At 53.8% G+C, this 18,958-nt stretch overlaps 3 protein-coding genes and 1 long non-coding RNA gene across 23 annotated transcripts in view; 2 read left to right on the forward strand and 2 right to left on the reverse strand.

The window, feature by feature from the left end:
- The window catches only part of BUB1 (BUB1 mitotic checkpoint serine/threonine kinase), a 63,074-nt gene extending 62,095 nt beyond the window's left edge, over nt 1-979 (forward strand). For all 6 annotated transcript variants that reach the window (XM_032104366.1, XM_032104365.1, XM_032104364.1 and 3 more), the window contains 3 exons: nt 52-229; nt 395-501; nt 676-979. In XM_032104366.1, coding sequence (XP_031960257.1) covers nt 52-229; nt 395-501; nt 676-871 — 481 coding nt within the window. In that variant the 3' untranslated portion in view covers nt 872-979. The remainder of the gene's footprint in view (nt 1-51; nt 230-394; nt 502-675) is intronic.
- The window catches only part of LOC116441940, a 56,963-nt gene that overhangs the window by 27,431 nt on the left and 10,574 nt on the right, over nt 1-18,958 (reverse strand). The window lies entirely within an intron of this gene.
- BCL2L11 (BCL2 like 11) lies at nt 5,706-16,889 on the forward strand. Its single transcript, XM_032104459.1, has 3 exons — nt 5,706-6,156; nt 10,753-10,865; nt 13,808-16,889. The coding sequence occupies exons 1-3, from the start codon at nt 5,727-5,729 to the stop codon at nt 13,895-13,897; spliced, it is 633 nt and encodes a 210-aa protein (XP_031960350.1). The 5' UTR covers nt 5,706-5,726; the 3' UTR covers nt 13,898-16,889.
- LOC116441954 lies at nt 7,557-12,068 on the reverse strand. Its single transcript, XR_004239304.1, has 2 exons — nt 11,366-12,068; nt 7,557-11,037 (listed from the first exon to the last, which is right to left on the reverse strand). It is a non-coding gene; the product is annotated as an uncharacterized LOC116441954 (long non-coding RNA).

An 18,958-nucleotide genomic window follows, 5' to 3' on the forward strand; every position in this document is an offset into this window, starting at 1 on the left:
CATAAGGGAGCCTGGAGACACTGAGGGGGTTGTTTCTTGTTGTGGTTGAAGGTTCCTGGACAACGACACGTGTGACATTGATGGGCTCTGCCATGGCCTGACCCTCATTGACCTGGGACAGAGCATCGACATGAAGCTCTTCCCTGAGGGAACAGCCTTCACTGCCAGGTGTGAAACGTCTGGATTCCAGTGCGTGGAAATGCTGACAAACAAACCATGGAACTACCAGGTAAGGGACAGCCTGAAATCTCGGAGCTTCCTGCACGCCAAAAAATTGGACTCTACCAGTGCTGTAGCATCTTGCAGAGCTTCTCCCTCTCCACGGGGTGTTTTCAGCTCCGTTTTAGTGCTCTGGGTGTGTTTTTGACACGGAACTGGTGTGGTTTTGGTTCAGACAGACTACTTTGGGATCGCAGCCACCGTGTACTGCCTGCTCTTCGGGACCTACATGCGCCTCAAGGACGACAATGGGGTCTGGAAGCCTGAGGGATCCTTCAGGAGGTAGGTGTCCAAAATATTCCCCAAACCTTTGCCTAGGTTTCCTAGAAACCCACGTTTAGTACCACATTCGAGGCTGGTTCTGTCACAGCTTTTCTAACTGGGAGTAGAGCAAAAATGAGTATTTTAACAGCTGAATTTAGCACTTTTTGGATGGGTTTTTGTCCTTTTTTGCAGGCTTGCCAATGCTGACCTGTGGAAAGAGTTCTTTGAGAGCTTGCTGAACATTCCCAGCTGCCACAACCTGCCTTCCCTCGGAGTCCTGCGCCAGAAGCTCAAGGATTTATTTTGCAGGTCCTACGCGAAGGAAATCAAGTTCCTTCGGAACAGACTCGTCGTGCTGCTCATCGAGCACAAACGCTCACGGAAATAAGGGTTGAGTTTGCACAGTTTCCACGGACTTGGGGTTTTATGGATTTGGAATCTTTTTGTAATAACTTGGTTTTAAATAATAAATGGGTTTGGGGTTGACCCAACAATGGTTTGCGTCTTTCTGTGCTTTTTGGGGAGAAAAATATGCTAAAATGAGTTGTTAGTTGGTTTGAGAGGCAGTGGGTGTGCTTGGGTTGGGCTTTTCCTGCTCCACCTGTCCTTAGGAATTTCTAGGATGGAGGAAATGGAGGTTTGCAGGTCAGATTTAGGTTGGACAGGACTGAACCCTCCCTTGGCACCTCCAGTTCTGACCTCCCCCCACATCATTACTCGAGCTCAGGGGAAAACCAAAAGACAAATGTCTCTTGTTTGCCTGTACCGTGGCAGAAGTTTGGGGAAAAAGTGTTCCTTTAAAAGGAATATTTTAGCAGCACAACCCCTGAGGAAGGAGAGGGCATTAATTTGATTTTTGCATCTCCCCACAGGAGGGAGACAACAGCCTTTGCTATTCTCCCTCCTTCTGCTTCTGTTTCTGGGGTGGTTTTCCTATGCTTAAACTGTTCAGCTGAAAACCATGGTGAGCCTGGGCACCTGGTACAGCTTGGGATAGTCAGGAAGAGCTGGGATACGTTGTGGTTCTCCTAGGGTTTGCTGTTCTCCCTCCAGCTGGGGCTCCTCTCCCTGCCCTGATGGCAGAACCTCTTGGATTCCCCTTGGAAGCAGCCTGCTTCCCGTGGCACGTGGAAAAGCCTCAGGCTTTGATCTGAAGCAGCTGGTTCCTGACTCAGCTGGAGCGAGCTGCACCAGGAGGCAGATCAGCTGGAGCAACCTCGGAGCTAGTGGAAACATAAACACTGGATGCAGGAGTGGCTTTTTTGTTCCCTTTCTCCCCTCAGTTGCATTTTTTTACGAGCTGAGTCGAAGCCAGCTGTTCTCTGGCCAGGCCAAAATCTCTGCCAGGCTCAAGTTTTTAGATCTATATTGTAAATTATGTATTTTTAGTTCCTCATATAATGCAGAGGGATATGTGGAGGAGCACTTTTCAGAGCATTATGAGCACGATGGAGCTTTTAGCTGCAGCTTTGCCCTTAATAAATGCTGTTATTTTACATTAAACACCCTTAAACCAGCCCCCTGCACCAGCCACCTGCTCCTGCCCCCACCCCACCATCCTCCCATGGGAAGCAGGGAGGAGAAAGGTTAAAACCCCACCCTGTGAGGGGTAAAAATGGATCAGTGGAGGGATGAGGAGGTGGGGTGGAGGTTCTGCTTTCCTACTTGATTTAAACCAAGCTGTTCAAAAACCCAAGAGTAGTGAAGCCCAGGGCCCAGCTGGCAGGGTGATATTTCCTCCCCGGCACGCGCCGGCTCCACGCTGCTGAAGATCTCGAGGTATCCCCAGAGTCGCCCTTTACAGATAACTCATCTTGGGGCCTCCACCACCCACACGGAGAGGAGAGATTTCCTGGCGCGTGGGTGGGTGCCTCTGCCTCTTCTTCTGCAGAAAACCCAGGTTTACTCATTTTTCACCCTCTGCCATCCAGCCGGGGCCCCCCCTGGGGTCTGTGGCTGTCTCCCAGCTCCTCCACCCCTTGCTGGTGGTGGCCCATCACCACTCAGCCCTGGCCAAGCCCTTTCTGCTGCCATCTCCCCTCAATTCCTGGCCAAATTTCTTAATTATGGCTTTGAAGGCACTAAAAAGGATAAAGCGTAAGGTTGTTAAAAGCTGCAGCCACCTCAGTAATTAGGCGCACGCTAACGAAGCAGCCAGCCTGGTCCCCGTCCTTGGGGTGACCCAAAGTGCTGTCACTCACCGCAATAGGAGCAATAAATAACTTTAAATGCACATTAACAGATCACAAATTCACTGGTGCCAGCAGGGATCCAAGTGCCACCTCCTGCCCAGCCCAGGGAGCACTCAGGTCACAATGGGACCCTTCTTTGTCCCTTGGTCCATCACCATGTCACCGTCACCGCTGCAGATGTGTGGAGTAGTGACATCCCACAGAGAGGGTTTGGGGGTTTCTTTAACTAAAATACACATTTATTTAACAAAACCCACCTGTTCTTATCTCTATCCAACCTTTGCTGTTCAAGCACCCCCACACTGATGACAAAGGGTTTGATTTTGGGTTGGTGTTTGAAATCAGGAGCACGGTAAAGGTCAGGCTCCAAGCCTGGCTCAGACAAAGCCTCGTGCTTGAGACTTAAACCTGATTTTATCTGGCAGCATGAGTGAAGTAACATTTATCACGATGGTTGGAGAAGAAGGAGGAGAGCAAGGTGTCATTTTTTTCCGTTGGTGCTTTGTTCAGTTCAGAATGGGTTTGGTGAGCACCTGCTGGGCAGGGAGGAGGGCTTGGGGGTGGTTTTCCCTGGGGGTTTTCATGGCAGTGTCAGGAGTCCTTTCCCTCCAGCCAGGCCCCATCTCCTTTCCTCCAACCTCCTCCCTGCCCCCTTCCCAGTGGCAGGGACAGCCTGCTGGGATTGGGCTTGGCTCCATGATCTGGGAGGGCTTTTCCACCCTAAGTGATTCTGTGATGGCACAGAGGGAAGGCTGGGTGGGAGATGCCACTGCTGGGATGCTGAAGCAGCATGGGATCCCCACCATGCTCCTCCACCCCTCTCCTTTCTCCCTCCTCATTTCCATGTGAGACACAGGAAAGCTCCCTGCACACCGGTCGGTCCGTAGGAGGGCTGGGATGGGGCATTCCCAAACTGCATTCCCAGGGAGCTGGGGATGGATGCTGCAGGGCCTGGGGCAGGTTTCAACTCCCCCTCTCTCCATCTGTGCCCACAGTGCCGAAAACAAATGACCTTCAGGATCGACTTCTGTGCAAATTCCTCCGAGATGGCTCACAACAAGAGGAAGGAGGATAACGTCAAAAAGGATTTGTTCCAGGAGGCTGGAGGCGTGATTCACGGGGGGAAAATGCACTTGGTGCCTGTCCTGGCTCTCCAAAACCTGAAGGCAGGAGGAGAAGGGCCAGCTCAAGGTTGGGTGATGGAAAGGCCAGGCTGTTCCCCATCCCCTTTGTGCTCGCGTGAGCCGCCCACACAGAAACCAAAGCGACCCAGGAGGAGAAAATAGACTCAACATCTGCCGGCTGGCCCTGTGTCCCGGCAGCCCTGGCGCCTCCAGAGTGTCCACCTCGCTCTGCCCCAGCGCCACGGGGTGCTCTGCAGGCCTCAGCTGAGGGGAAAAGCCTCGGGTGGCTCCCAGATCCGAGGGAAGTGTGAGGGAAGCAGGGCCTTGTGAAGCCCCACCAGCTCTGTGCAGTGGGTACTGCTGCCTGGGAAAGGAGGAACAAGCCTGATTTTCAGCCCTGCTTCTCCCTCGCTTTTCCGGTGTGGAAAGGTGATGGCCAGATCCTTGAGCCTCTCCCTTCTTCTGCTGGCCCCTGCCTTCAAATTTTTCCCTAATGAGTCTTCCTAACAAATTTCCCTAATTATTTTTGCGCACTGAAAACACCTGCAGACCCTTTTCCTTCCCATGCCATTGGAGCGGTGTGAAGGGGGTGGGAACACAGCCAGAGCAGCCAGGGATGCTCCAGCAGCATGTGGGACCACCCATGGTGTAGGTGGGGGACACTGGGGTGGGATGTGGGACCTGTGGCCACCACAGCATCCGCTCCAGCAGCAGCACTCAGCCCCCGTGGTGGATGGGCCAGGTCCTTCCTCTCCTTGGTCCTTCCTCTCCATAGGGCTTCTTCCATCCCATGGTCCTTCCTCTCCATGGTCTTTCTTCCTTTCCATAGTTCTTCCTCTCCACAGCTGTGTTTCTCCATGGGCTGGAGATGCTGCTGCTCCTTGAGGGATGCCCCAGCGCCTGTGTGTGTGCAAGGGGTGGCAGCGGGAAGGGCTGTGGGGGATTTGTGGGGTGCAGGAGGTGCCCTGGAGCAGGGGTGTGCGTGGGCAAGGTGTGTGTAAAGTGTGTGTGAAGAGCAAGCACGTGGGTGTGCGCACATGGGGGTGTAACAAGGCGTGCCTGGGGTGTGTAAGGGGTGTGCAGGTAAGGGGAGCACCCGCAGTACTTGGGGTGTGTGTAGGGGTGCGTGAACCCAGGGGGGTGTGTATTGTGTGTGTAAGGTGCGAGTGCATGGTGCAAGGAGGGAAGGGTAGAGGTATCAGTACACAGCACTCTGGGGTGTGTTTGTGTGTGGGGGTGTGTGTGTACAAGGCTGGGAGTGCACGTGTGTGTGTGTGTGTAAGGCTGTGCCCCGGTGTGTGTGTGAGGCTGTGCCGTGCCCCGGTGTGTGTAAGGCTGTGCCCCGGTGTGTGTGTGTGTGTGTGTAAGGCTGTGCCGTGCCCCGATGTGTGTGTAAGGCTGTGCCCCGGTGTGTGTAAGGCTGTGCCGTGCCCCGGTGTGTGTGTGTGTGAGGCTGTGCCGTGCCCCGGTGTGTGTGTAAGGCTGTGCCCCGGTGTGTGTAAGGCTGTGCCGTGCCCCGGTGTGTGTGTGTGTGAGGCTGTGCCGTGCCCCGGTGTGTGTGTAAGGCTGTACCCCGGTGTGCGTAACGCTGTGCCGTGCCCCGGCGCCTCCCTGCGCCCGCGCCACGGCGCTCCCCGCGGGCGGGGCGGGGGCTGGGGCCGGGGCGGAGCGGGGCGGTGCCGTGGCTGGCCCGGGGCGGTGCCGTGGCCGGGGCGGTGCCGGGCCGGGGGAGGCCGGGGCGGTGCTGGGGCTGTAAACACGGGGCGGAGCGGGCTGGGGCCGCTCCCGCGCACACCCGAGCGCAGCCGCGGCCGGGGCCGCTTCAGCGGCGGCAGCACCGTGAGCGGGGCCGGGGGTGCGGGGCGGGGGTGGGGGCGCGGGCCGGGGCTGGGGCCGGGGCGGGGGTGCGCTCGGGCTCGGCAGAACAATGGGGCGGGGGCCGGGCCGGCCCCGGCGCGCTCGGCCGCTCACCGCGCTCCGCTCCCCACAGGCAGCCCCGATGGCCAAGCAGCCCCCCGAGGTGAAGGCGCGACGCGACGGCGAGGGCGGGCGGCTGCCGGCGGCGGAGGGGCCGGGCCCGGGCGCGCAGCTGCGCCCCGGCGCTCCCGCCGCCCTGCCCGGGGCCGGCCCGGTGGCCGCGGCCGCCGCGGCGCGGGGCCCGCCCGCCAGCCCCGGCCCCTTCGCCACCCGCTCGCCGCTCTTCATCTTCGTGCGGAGGTCGCCGCTGCTGCCGCGCTCCTCCAGCGGGTACTTCTCGTTCGACGCCGAGCGGAGCCCCGCGCCCCTGGGCTGCGATAAGGCCACGCAGACCCCCAGCCCGCCGTGCCAGGCGCTCAGCCACTGCCTCAGCGCCATGGGTAAGCTGTGGGGCGCGGCTCCCCATCCTCCTTCTCCTCCTCTTCCTCGCCTCTCCTCCCCGCCGGGTTCGGCTGCCCTCGCCTCCCCCTCCTCACCTGGCTTGGCTGCCCTCGCTCCCCCTCCTCGCTTGGCTTGGCTTTTCTCAGAACCATGGAAAACACGAGTTCTCGTGGGGGCGTGTGAAGGTGTGAGAGCAGAGTGCCGGGGGAGATATGTAGAGGATGAATACACAGTGTAAGGGTAGGTTGAAAGTGCCGGAGTGGTTTTCCCACCCCTCAGCTGGCTTGGCTTTCCTTGCCTTCTCCTCCTCACCTGGCTTGGCTTTCCTCAGCGCCGTGGAAAACACGGATTCTCATGGGGGTGTGTGAAGTGCCGGGGGTTTGTGTGCAGGTATGAATGCAGGAGGGGTGTGTAAAGCTGCGAGCGCACAGTGCTGGGGGATGGTAGGTGCATGAGGGGTCCTGCTCTCTGCCTCGGCGTCCCTTGGAATGCTGGAAAACGCAGGTAGCCATGTGAGGCACCTGCAGCAGCACCTCCCGCATCCCACCCTGTGGATTTTGGGAGCACCCGAGCCGGCCGTGCCGCAGGCTGGAGGCTCTCCCGGCGCTCTGGGATTTGTGGAAGCTGGCCGGGCCCGCCGAGCAAACAGAGCGCCGGGGAACTCCCGCGCGTCCAGCGCCGGGGTTTTTATTACTATGATGTTTATTCTTTTCCGGGCTCGGTCAGTCGCTGCCAGGGGAGGAGGAGACGGAGTTGTTGAGTCCAGCTTCCTACTCAGGGCTTGCTCGTCCAAGCCTGTTTTGCCAAGCAAGTGGCTCCTGGCTCGTGCGTCGCTGCCGGCTCTCTCATCGCTCAGTGGCGGAGGTGCTGGGGTCATGCATCCCGAAATCCCGCTGGGAAGCGGCCTGCAGGCGGGCGGGGGCGTGTTTACAAGTGGCTTTGCCAGGTGAAGCCTCTCCAGCAGGGAAAACCTGCCCGCGGGAGCTGCCTGCATGTCCAGCATTCCCCTCTCCTGATGAATTTGCTCTAATTGGAGGAAACCTTTGAACTTCCACCTTTTAGCTTCCACCAGGGCATGGTTGGAGCGTGGCATGGGGATAACAAAGACCAGCTCCAAGCTTTCTGGGATCTAAACACCATCTTTTTTGGTTGGTGGTGTTTTTGCTCCCTCCCGGCTCTGGGCTGTGGCTCTGGCTGCGGAGGCCTGGCTGTAATGTGCCCTCAGGAAAGATTTTGTGACATTATTGCAGTAATTACAGCTTAATTCAAGTTTCACAACCTCGCCCTGGCACGGGCAGGCAGGGATGCTCCCGGAATTCCTTGCCGGGAGAGCCGAGACTTCGGTTTCTTTTTTCCATGGAGAGATTGAAGTTTTCCCTGTGTTTTTTTTTTTTTTTTTCCCCAAATTCCTGTGTTCTCATCAGCTGTTTTATTGGTGCCTTTGCTCTGTGAGTGTTGCTAGGGACATCATCCTAAACAACTATAAGCAAATGGAAAATCCTCAGCGCTGTTTAACCAGGATCCCTGGATACTCCTGGTTGATTGAGCTGGGAACATGGAGCCTCAAGAGCTGTTCTATCCCCATCCAGGCCTGCAGCTCCCAGGCTGTGACTTCCCATGCAGCTCTCCTTGGGAAGTACCCATGGCTTTGCCCTGCACACCTCCTCCTCAATCCCTGTGCCTTGGCAGTGTCCTGCTGGAGGTGTGCCATGAAGTTTTCCGCATGGAAGTGGGTCAGTCCCTTGGGAAGGAAGCAAAGGGGCTATTTTTGTTGTGCTTTTACCCACTGATTTTATCTGTTGTGAGCAGAGGCTGCGAGGTGGAGAGTTTCTCTCGGAAGCATAAGCAATAATAATAATTATTATTACTAAAATAAACAGGTGCTTCCTGCGACCAGGAGCGACGGATGCTCCCGGCCTCTCCCATGGGCAGTGGGGAACTGCTCCAAGGCTGCTCCAGCATGGCAAACTCATGCTCTGCCTCAGAAGTCCTTCTCTAAATCCCATAAAACCTTCCCCAAAGGTTTCCTTGAGGGCAGAAAACGTGGAGGCAGCCCTTGGGAATGCCTTGCGTTGTGTAAGGAAGAGTTGTTGGTGTGGATATTTTGGGAAGTGATGCTTTGGGCTGTTTTGCCTTCCTGACAGCTGAAGGGGCATACCCAGCTGCCTCCAAAGCCGTTTTTTTTGGGAAATGAGACAAAAGCAGCGAGGGGATGCTCTGGGATGGGAGGGAGCAAGGGTTGCAGTGCCAGCCTGGCATATCCAGGAAGATGATTTTGGGGATGGGAAGGAGAGGAGCAGGGGTGAGTTGATTTGGTTGTGCTGGAGGAAGAGGCTGATCCTGCTTTTGGGGAAAGAGGTTGGCAGAGATGGGGAATTCCCAGCTGGGGGTGTAAGTCACCCAAGACAAACTCACCCTTTGTGGAGGGGTGTTGGGTGACTCTGTGTCTGGTATTTTGTGTCTCTCCGTGGGAGAGGTTCCTTTCCTTCCGTTGAATTTTCGGTGTGAAGGCGTGTGTTTGTTTGCATGCAGATTTTGGGAATGTGTCTGGAGCAGCTGCGCTGTGAATGGGTTTTCCCGGTGCGCATTCTCATGGGGAGAGAAGCAGCATGAACCTCCTGTTGCTTGCAAAGGAGATTCTCCCTGTGCAAATAGTTGGATTTAAGGGGAAGACCTTGAGCTGGGAATCTGGTGGTGATATCCTGATGCTCTTGTTTTGGAATCGCTGCTGTTTTCTCCCGGCTCTCCAAGATTTCCTTCAGGGGGGGTTGGATAACCAACGCAGGAGCTGAAGTTGCAATTTGGGGTTGGTTTTTTTGCCCTTCCGAGCCGGAACTGCAGCAGTTCCATGCTGGAGCATCCCACGGGCTGGAGCCAGACGCGGCATCCCGGGGGTGCTGGTGGCCCCGGGCTGTCCCCGTGCCCGGTGCAGCCGTGTCACCCACGGTGACGGGCGCCGGCTCGCGCTATGACTGTGTCCCCCCGCCCCCGAAAGCGCCTGTGACTGGTTTGGGGACCAGTTATGACTGGCCCCTTTCGCCGCCGCCGCTCGGCAGCGCCGCAGAAAGTTTTCTGAAAACCTCAGCCCGATTTCGCTCTCAGCCACCGAGCCCAGCCCGAGTCTCTCGGGCGGAGGAGCCCCGTGGGCGCGATGCCGGGGCAGAAGGAAGGATGGAGCAGGGGGAAAAGATGGAGCAGGGGGAAAGGATGGAGCAGGAGCAGCGCCGCTCCCCCGCGTGGTTCTCCTCACGTCCCCGGCGCTCCTCGCCTCTTCCTGCCCCGGCTCGCCGCGTGTTTTTGTTTCCCTGGCTGGGCCGGCCCCGCTGACGGCGGCGGTGGGATTTGGGAAGGTCGCTCCGCCCCGGCCGAATCCCGTTTGGCTTCCCGGAGGAGCCGGGGCGGAGGGAGGGAGGGAGGACCGCGAGCGCCGCGCGTGGTTCATTCACCGGCGGGAGGAGAAGCGCTCGGGGCAGGCGGCGGGCGCTGCTCCTGCGCTACTACAGCGTGAAAACAAAACACATCCTCCGGCCAAGCAGCGCTGCCTTGGCTCGGAAATGCATTTTCCAGTCAGGTTGGAGCCAGGCTTTTATTTAATTTCTTCTTCTTCTTTTTTTTTTTTTTTTTTACTGCCCCACTAAGCCTTTGAATATCTGGAAGATTGGAAGCTATTCCTGTTCCCTTGTGATTCCTCTGAAGCTGTCGTGCCAAAACACTGCTTTGTTTTGTGCAGTAATTTTTTTTTTTTTTTTGGGTTGTGTGGGGTTGCTTTATTTTTATTTTTTAAAATTTATTTTCATTGGATTTTTGTTTGTTGGTTGGTTTTTTTTTTAATATTCCTTAAGGCTGTAATTCCTGCTCACATCCTGCACTTCGTGGGAGGGGGATGAGGCGGTGCTGGTACCGTACGTGGTCCTGTCTCCTTTTTTATTCCCTGGCTATTTGGAGGATTTATCACGTTTAATAACTTTTTAAGATGGAGATGTAAATAATTATGTATCCTGCAGTATAATTAATACATTAACTCCTTCTTTTCTCTTTCAAGCCAGCACTTGGATTTGCTGGAAGTGTGGGAGAAAGCCAGCTGTGGCTTTCTCCTCCCTGTGACAAACCCATTGGTTTTCCTTGTTGGGCACTTGAGGATGATTTGGGGAAGAAATGTTAGAACTGGATGATAATATCCAGGCAGAGGGATTTTAAGGTTAGGGAAGGAGTTGCTGCTGAAGGAAAGAAAGAAGAGGAGGAAGAGGAGGTTTGGCGAGGGAAGGAAATTGGAGAGTGGCATCTTGGCTTTTATCCCTCTTTAAGAGGGACCAAAGTTTGTAGATGCTCCTTTGGGAAGCCTACAGTAAAAAAAGGAATAAATAAAAGCCTAGTAGTAATAATAGTAATATGGAAAGAATGAGGAATAAAAGCCTGTACATTGTATACCGTGAGTCCCCACATGCGCCGCCTGGATTTAAGGGAATTAAAATATAATAGTAATAAAAAATAGGAGTACAGTGGCAAGATGGGTTACTACAGAGTTTTGTGGAGTAAGTTCTCTACAATTTGTTCTTGTTCCTGGGTTTCCAACTCTCCCGTTTCATCCCACGCAGCTTCCCGGTGGCAATCCCACTCTCCGGCCGAAGAGGTGCAGCCGGAAATCTGGATCGCGCAGGAGCTGCGGCGCATCGGGGACGAGTTCAATGCCTCCTATTGTCCACGCAGGGTAACTTTCCCCTCTTCACTTCCCATTTCTCTCAAAGGGAAAAGCTGAATCATCTCTGGAAACTCTCTCTGCGGTGAGCGTTTTGTTCACTCAGACGGAGAAAAGGCTGCGCGGGTGGGCCTAGACCAGGCAAATCAGCGGCGGCGGCGGCCTCAAGTCAATGAAAATTAACCTTTAAATCAATGAAAAATAACCTTGAAATTGGGGCTGGAGCCCTTGGGGCACCAGGTTTGCACGAGGTTTTTGGGGCAGAAGCGTTGGGTTGGGCCTGGACCTGGTGGTGATGAGGAAACTTTTAAAAAGGAAGAGGCAGGGAAAATTTGGGGGTGGTTTTAGGGGATGCGATGCCTGGCACTGTCGCTTTTAAGGAAGCATTCAGTGGGATTCCTAGCCCATCTCCCAAATCCTGGCTGCTGCAGAGAAGAGACTCAGTCCCAGAACTTATTTCTCTTGCTAAAACTGTTTTGAAAGAGTTTTTATAAGCCCATGAACTCGCTCACCTTGGGGTGTTGCAGCCCAAGTTGATGTAGTAATGCCAAGGAAAAGCCCAATCCCAAGGCAGCCCAGCCCAGGGGGTGAAGCAAGAGGAGCTTGCGGGTGACTCGGCTGCCGAGTGTTGCCGACGGCTGCGTGTCCCTGCTTGTGGATTCTGCTCCCTCCCCTTGGGCTCGTCCGTGGGAAGAGGAGCCAGGAGCAGTGTTGGTGATGGAATGCCGGCTGCCGGATCCTTATCCATCCTCTTTGGCTCCCAAATTGCTCCTGCAGTGTTTCCTCACTGCTCCCAGGGTTGGCTTTCCTGCAAAATGGGGGTCAAGCTGCCATGATCCTGCTTTTTCCTCATCATCTCCACCTGCTGCACTCTATCCAAACGCTCTGGCATTCCTGACCTGCAACAAAATGGTGATAAGCTGATATCCTGAATCCAGAATCCAAAATGTGCATCTTCCGACCTCCCCCATCCAGGCTGATCCCTTGTGATGCAAAGTGGCTGCTTTTTGGGATGAAAGGACATCTTTCCAATGAAAGGGGGGGATCAGGCTGTCCAGAAAGCTGGAGGCACCGGGTAGCAGCAGGCAGATCTAGAAGAGCAGGAGGAAATGCAGAGTGCCACATCATGGGATATCCTGAGCTGGAAGGGACCCACAAGGATCATCCAAATCCAACTCCTGGCCCAACAATCCCACGCCCGAGAGCGTTTTCCATACATTCCTGGAGCTCCGGCAGCCTTGGGCCTGTGACCATTCCCTGGGGAGCCTGTTCAGTGCCCGACCACCCTCATCCCTTCTCCCATCTCCTCCCTGCCTCCCAGAGCAGTGCCTTAAATTTGGAGCACTTTGTGAGGAGCAGGAATGTCCTTCTAGCGGTATCCCAGCTCCTTTGGTGCTGGAAATCTCTGGGCACACCATGCTGCTCCCTACAAACCTGAGGTGGATAAGGGGGTGAACTTAATGGGAATAGGGTAATTTCCCAGGCAGCAGCAGGATGAGGTGCAGGGAGCATCCCCCAGGTTTGCACGAGGCTGTTCCCAGCACTGCAGCCGCAATTCCAACCCGGGGCTGGCCCGGGGCGAGGAGCGGAACACGGAGGACACGTCCTGTCTGCTCAGGTGACACGAGCAGGGGACGTCATGCGTGACCCTAAAAACACTTTGTACCTGGTGCAGTCAGCATGTGACAAATTCTCCCTCCTTGCAGCCAGATCTGGGGAAATTTCAGCGCTTTTAGGCCATTGTTTAATTATCGTGCCTGAGGCGCTTTGCGGAAAGGTCCCTTTTCCCCCTGGCAGCTGCTCCGGAGGGGAAGGTGGAAGGACTCGTGCCTGCCAGCCCCGCCTGGCTCTGGGGTTTGCCCTTTCAGCCCGAGGTTAGAAATGGGGAACTGCAGCCCTGCCAGAGCCGCACTCGCTAGGCAGGTTGAGGCTGTCGGACGGGTCCCGGTGTTCCCTGGCGCGTTCCCAGTCACGTTCCCCAGGGCGTGGCCTCCCCCCGGGACCACTTCTCGGACAAGACACCAGGAAATTGGGCAATTCGCCATCCAGCCGCTCCTTGGCCCAACAAGGCTTGTGGGTCCAGGGCTTTTCCTGGAAGAGGGGGCATCCCTTGGCTGCTGTCACGAGCCCCAAGCTCTGCTAGCTGCAAAGTGGAAATCCCAGAATCCCAGAAGTTGGAAAATTCCTCCAAGACCGAGTCCAACCTGTGACCCATCCCCACCTTGTCACCGAGTGCTACATCCAGTCATTCCTTGGATACCTTCAGGAATGGGGACTCCACCCCCTCCCTGGGCAGCCCCTTCCAGTGTTTAACAACCTTTTCCATGGAGCAATTCCTCCTGATGTCCAACCTTGAATGTCTTGTTTCAACTCCCCAGTTATTTTTATACCTTTTTATTCCAGAAAGCCTGATTTTGGCATTTCTCTTCCCTCCTTCTCTAAGCCTCATGATGCTTTTATTTGCTTTTCCCATGTTCTCCGCCACGTTGGGGGTCAGGGTGGCGGAGGAGAACCTGCTGCTCTTCTCACTGAGGGATATTTTTAGTTTGTTTGGAATTTTTTCCTCCCACCCTGTGGTTTTTAACCCCCCTGACTGTCCCAGCAGGACTGGCTGCCCCTTGTTTTCCAATCTCCTGGCAGCATTGCACAATTCCTGTGCCAAGTGCACGCGACATCCCTGTAGCAGTGCCACCCGATCCCAAAATCCATGCTCAAGGCCAGCATGGATGGGAGAGGGCAGCACCAAGCCCAAAAAAGACTTGAAACGTGAAAGGTTGTGGGGTTTATTCTCAATCTTTGTTAAACACTTCACTTGGTGCCTCTGGAATATTTTCCAGGTGTTCATAGCACGGGATGGGGCTGCCTGCTGGGAATTAAAGTCACCACTTTGGTTTTCCTCTTCTTTTCTTTTTTTTTTTTTTTTTTTTTTTTTTGTTTTTCTCCCTCCCTTTCAGGGTTTCTTGGATCACCAGGTGGGAAACCCCCAGGTCGTGATCCTGCGCCTGCTGCGTTACATCATCCGCCTCATCTGGAGGCTCCAGTGAGCGCCGGGCGCATCCCGAGCCACCAGGACTGAATTCCTCACTGGGAAAGCCCGGGAAGGACGGACACATGGATGGATGTGGGGCTCCCACCCTGCCTCTCCCCCAGGACACGTGGCAGGATGAGGGTGGACATCCCTTTCTGACCGTGGCGTTTTATGGCAGAGTGGTGTTTCCTCGGTGTTTCTCTCCACTCTTTTTATTCATTTTCTAGCCTGTTTTTCCCAGAAGAGTCTCAGAGAAAATGTGGAATAATGTTTTGTCATCCTTCCTGGAATCCTGTGGGATGAGCCCCACAGCGGGAAAGAGGGAAACCTGAGCCAGCTGAAGGGCAGAGCCGCCAGAGTTTGCCTTGCAGAGACTCGGATTCCTCGCCTCTCCCTTTGTCTCCGGGCTGGAAAAAGGGCAGAGGGATTTAATCAGCACTTCTCTTACCTGTAAATACCTAATGCTACCCCAAATCCAACTTCATTTGCATCATGCAAATCAGCCTATTTCCTGCTGATTTTTTTTTTTTTGGTTTTGATATCTCTATTTTTTTGATCCACTCTGAATTTCAAGACTTCGCTGTCGAACTCCAGGGTCCAAACCATCACAACCAACCAACCAAACCCCAAACCACCAGGTTGCCTTTTTTAAAAGAAATTCTTTCTATAAAAGTGTGAAAATGCTTCTGTAGTGTCTGATATCAGATGAGGGGGACTGAGTAACCCAGCAATAAACCATTCTGGAGGCAGGGAGCAGCTCCTGGAACGCCGCAGCCGGAGGCGACGGCAGCAGGACCTGCTGTGAGTCGTGGCTGTCAAAAGAGGTTTCCAAGATTGTGTTTTCCTGGGATCCTCTCCGTGTTTGGACGGGGATGAGCACCCGGATGCAGATGGAAGGATGCCAGCCTGACATGGATCCATCCAGGACATTCCGTGGGGATGTGACTGCTCTGTGTCCTCCCAGAGAACTTCCCAGGTGCTCCATGGCCCAGGGCCTCTCCCCTTTCCCCCCGGAGCCGTGGATACGGGGCTGTTCCCATTGCCTCCTGGCGGATGTTTCCGGGGATCGGCTGCTCCGGCCATCCCATATCTATGCACAACCATCCCCCTGCCCTCAGGCTGGTGCAGGTGCTCCCCAAAGCCACGGGCTTGTTTCTCATCTCACCAGCACCATAGGAAAAGAAAAGGAGGAAAACCCCATCCCGAGCCCCCCCCTGGCGTGGTTCCTCCCGCTGGGAGAAGCTGCTGAGTGCCATGGATGATAATTAGTGTTAATTAACGATGGACAGACCCCAGTGGGACCTCTCTGCACGGCTGTGCCTGGTGGGTCAGAGCGGGGCCTCCCCTCCTGCTCCAGGAGGAGCACGGAGGGAGTTTTAACCTCGGTTGCCAATTTTATTCCCTTTTTTTCCTTGGAGGTGCACGGTGAGCAGCGGTTGCAGGAGCAGGGAATGTTTTGGGAAGGGCATTTTGGAACCCTTTGGGGGGAACCTTTGCACTGGTGGAGAGCGAGTGGTTCAAATAATGAGGGAGCTTGGCCAGGGTAGATCCTGCTCCTCATCCCTTGGGATTTGCCTCTGGCTTTGGCTCGCCGTGCTGCCCCAGCCAGCCCTTTTTTACTGTAGGCTGCCCCCAGGGATTTCCCATGGGAGCCTCCATGGAATTCCACTGGCAAAATGAACATTAAACGGATAAAACTCGGCAGCAGAGCGGGGGAAACCCAGCAAGGTTTTTTTTCTCCCAGTTGAGTTCCATCCTTGCTGAAATGGTGCTTTGGGATCTCCCAACTTTTGGCATCCCAGAATGTGTCCCTTGGAGTACACCAAAGAATCACCAAAGAGCACTTTACCCCATCCTCCCATGGAGACAAAAACCAGATTCATTTTAAGGAAAAAAAATTCAAGGTATTGGCAAAGTCTCCCAGGGCCTTCTCCACAGGAGGAGTTCCCAGCCAAAAGTCATAGGAAAAGGAACCCCAAAAAGCAGGATTCCTGTGGAGTTGTGAGGTTTAGTGGGGAAAAGCCCCCAGAAAAGCCTCAGAACAGAAGAATGATATAAAATAGGGATTTATGTTCCTTTTGGCCATGTTGGCTGCCTGCTCTGGGTCATTTTTAAGTGTAGCCTGTGCTCTATGTTGCACCAAAAGGATGAAGAGTTTTCCTTGGAAACCAGATTGATCCCATTCTCGCTTCTCCTCTTTTCCACCAAACTGTAAATACCCAAATATTTATTAGAGTAGAGCACCGTATTATTTTCATCATCTGAGCCAAATATCTGTGTGCAATGTATTCCCTCTCCTTTCTCTCCTGTAAGTTTTGTACAGCTTAGAAATACTTTAAAAAAAACCTACAAAAAATTTAAAAAAAAAAAAAAATCCTGTTTTTTATCCTACACTTTTTTAGAGTTGAATCGGTAAATACTGTAGGTCCTATTTCTGGTTTTGGTTTTTCCCCCCCCCCAGTGTAATTAATGCACTCTACTGTTTAATGCTGTAACTTGTAGAAATGTTGTATATTTATTTCCTGCTTATTTAAGTTCCTGTGAAGATTTGGTTTCCTCCCTGCTAGAAGTGTTGGATCCCCTTCCAAAGCCATCGTGGTGTGGATAACGAGATTTTAATCTTCTTTTTGCTCCAAGTGCCTAAGTCCCCCATTTCCCATGAGTGATTTAGGCACATCAAAGACTTCAGCATTAGTGAAATTCAGTGGGAATTTGGCTCCTCCACCCCCCGGGATTGCTCCAGCCAGGTTTTCCTGGAGCAGCCATCCCGTGAATCACTAAATCGTGTCGCAGGACCCAGCGTATGTAGCATTTTTGACTGCAATTTCCCTGCCTTCCTTGTGTTTTGCACTGATGAATTTTGGACAGGGTAATTGCCACTTTACTTGTGCAATACTGCTGTAAATAATCGCAAGAGCCTTGTTTTTTTGGGGGTTGTTTTTTGGTTTTGTTAAGAATCTTTTATGTTCTTAATATGAGTTTTATATGAATAAAAACTTTCAACTATTTGTCCTGAGTGCTGGGGGTTTTTTTTGGGGGGGGGGGAAGGGGGGGTTGAGGCTCTCCTGAGAAGAGGATATTTGTTGCTTTATCACCAATTTTCCCCATTTTTCACCCATTCTCCCTCCAGACATGGTGTTTCCCTCTCCATTTTGGTGTTTCCCTCTCCATTTTGGTGTTTCCCTCTCCATTTTGGTGTTTCCCTCTCCATTTTGGTGTTTCCCTCTCCATTTTGATGTTTCCCTCTCCATTTTGGTACCCTGCAGCTCCAAGATGCTCCAGGCCACCCAGAATGCAGCTCTTGAATGAATTGGCTTTGTCGGGTGCTGCCTTGAGTGTTCCCAATCCCAAAAGCTGCTCCAGCCAGGAGTTATTTGGGGATTTCTTGGAATTTTTTTGCTTTTCCCCACATTTATGTGGTTGTGGGCTCAAGCCCAGCTGATGGGCACCTTCCATGCTTTCCTTGTCCCCAGCTGGTTTTCACCAATATTGAAGTTTTGGGGTTTATTTTATCATCTGTGCCTTGTTTTATTTCTGTTTTATTATTTAATGCATTGGTGAACATTATTTTGATTTTATTCTGGAGCATCACTACTTTTTCTCTTTTATTATTTCACATGGCAGTTTTTTTGTTTTATCATTTTAAACCTGCTCCTAAAAATTCCCATCCCACCTTCCTTCTGCCTTGGCCCTCCGTCCCATTTGGCCCTCCAGCCCTTCCTATCCCTCCACTTACTCCTCAGCAGTCACCACCTGAAAGGGATTTAAAAACAAACCCCCAAGTCCTACTTGATAAACAACCTAAAAAAAATTCTGGATTTTTTTTTTCTTTTTTTTGTTCTTGAGTGTGTTTCAAATTACAGAAGTCCTGAAAGGGAAGTTTATTGGTTTCAGGTGCTATTTTGGGGGCTTCTTTAACTCACAAAAAAAGGTCTTATTGCCCAGCCGAGCCTGTGGCAGCTGCTGGCCCCACTCTCCCGATGGCTCTGGGTCCTGTTGGAATTTGGAAGCCCATGGATGTGTCCAGATGAGCTGTCACACCTGGGACAAGACCCTGCTGTGACTCAGGTTGGGAGGAGCTCGTGACCTGCCCAAACTTGGTGACCTTGGAGACACAATGGAAAGGGAAATGCTGCCCCTCCAGTGGGATCTGCCCTCGGCACGTGCCAGGGCCAGGTTGGCCATGGCCAGCTCCAAGGGGGTCATGGTCACCCTGAAAGTGCTCCTGGCCCAGCTTGGCCATGGCCAGGCTCAGGTTGGCCACAGCCTACACTGGTCATGGCCAAATCCAAGGTGGTCGCGGTTCCGGTTGGCCAAGGCCAACGTGGCTGTAGCCCGAGTTGGCCATGGCCCAGTTCAGGGTGGCCATGGCCAAGTCCAAGGTGTTCACAGCCACGACAAAGGCAGTTGTGGCCTGCTGGTCATGCCAAGCCCAAGGTGGTCACAGGCCCACCAAACTCAGGTTGGCCACAGCCCACGATGGCCACGGCCCAGCCCAAGGTGGTCACAGCCCAGGCCCACCAAAGCCACATCATCGGCTCTTCCCCACGAGCCAGGCCCTTTCTGCACTTTGAAATTCTAGGAACTCCTAAAAACCCCCACGCAATTCTGTTTTAAGGATGACAAATTGCTTTCCTTCCTTGAAAAGGAGCAAACTCCCTGCTTTTCCTCATGGAAAAAGCCACAGCACCCTGTGTCCATCGGAGCTGGACGCGCACGGCTGCCAGGTGCTCACGCTGGTGGGAACACGCAAAACTGGGACATCCCTGCATTCCCAGAACCCTGCCGGCCTCGGGAATGCTGAGCAACCCGAGCTGAGCATGAGATTCCAGTCATCCAGAGCCACGGGAGCGACACCAGGCTCTCCCCACACATAGAAATAAATATATTTATGTTTTTTCCAATGACTCGCCGCTGACCTTTCAAACACCTGTGCAGCCTAAAGCAGCTAAAAATACCCCCCAAGCTTTGCATTTGATTTTCATATTGCAACAAAGCTCACTCTTTCCAGCGGCTTTTCTGCCTTTCTGGCAGGTCCTTGGATGCTCGACCTCTCCCAGGGTCACACCCGGCAGAG

The sequence above is a fragment of the Corvus moneduloides genome, chromosome 3 (genome assembly GCF_009650955.1).
Source record: "Corvus moneduloides isolate bCorMon1 chromosome 3, bCorMon1.pri, whole genome shotgun sequence".
Lineage (NCBI taxonomy): Eukaryota > Metazoa > Chordata > Aves > Passeriformes > Corvidae > Corvus > Corvus moneduloides.

What these genes read in the sequence shown, in the direction of transcription:
- BCL2L11 (XM_032104459.1), top strand. Translation starts at nt 5,727, where the DNA reads ATGGGGCGGGGGCCGGGCCGGCCCCGGCGCGCTCGGCCGCTCACCGCG. An exon ending in CCACTGCCTCAGCGCCATGG is followed by an intron (nt 6,157 to 10,752) that starts GTAAGCTGTGGG and finishes CATCCCACGCAG; the next exon opens with CTTCCCGGTGGCAATCCCAC. An exon ending in CCTCCTATTGTCCACGCAGG is followed by an intron (nt 10,866 to 13,807) that starts GTAACTTTCCCC and finishes CCTCCCTTTCAG; the next exon opens with GGTTTCTTGGATCACCAGGT.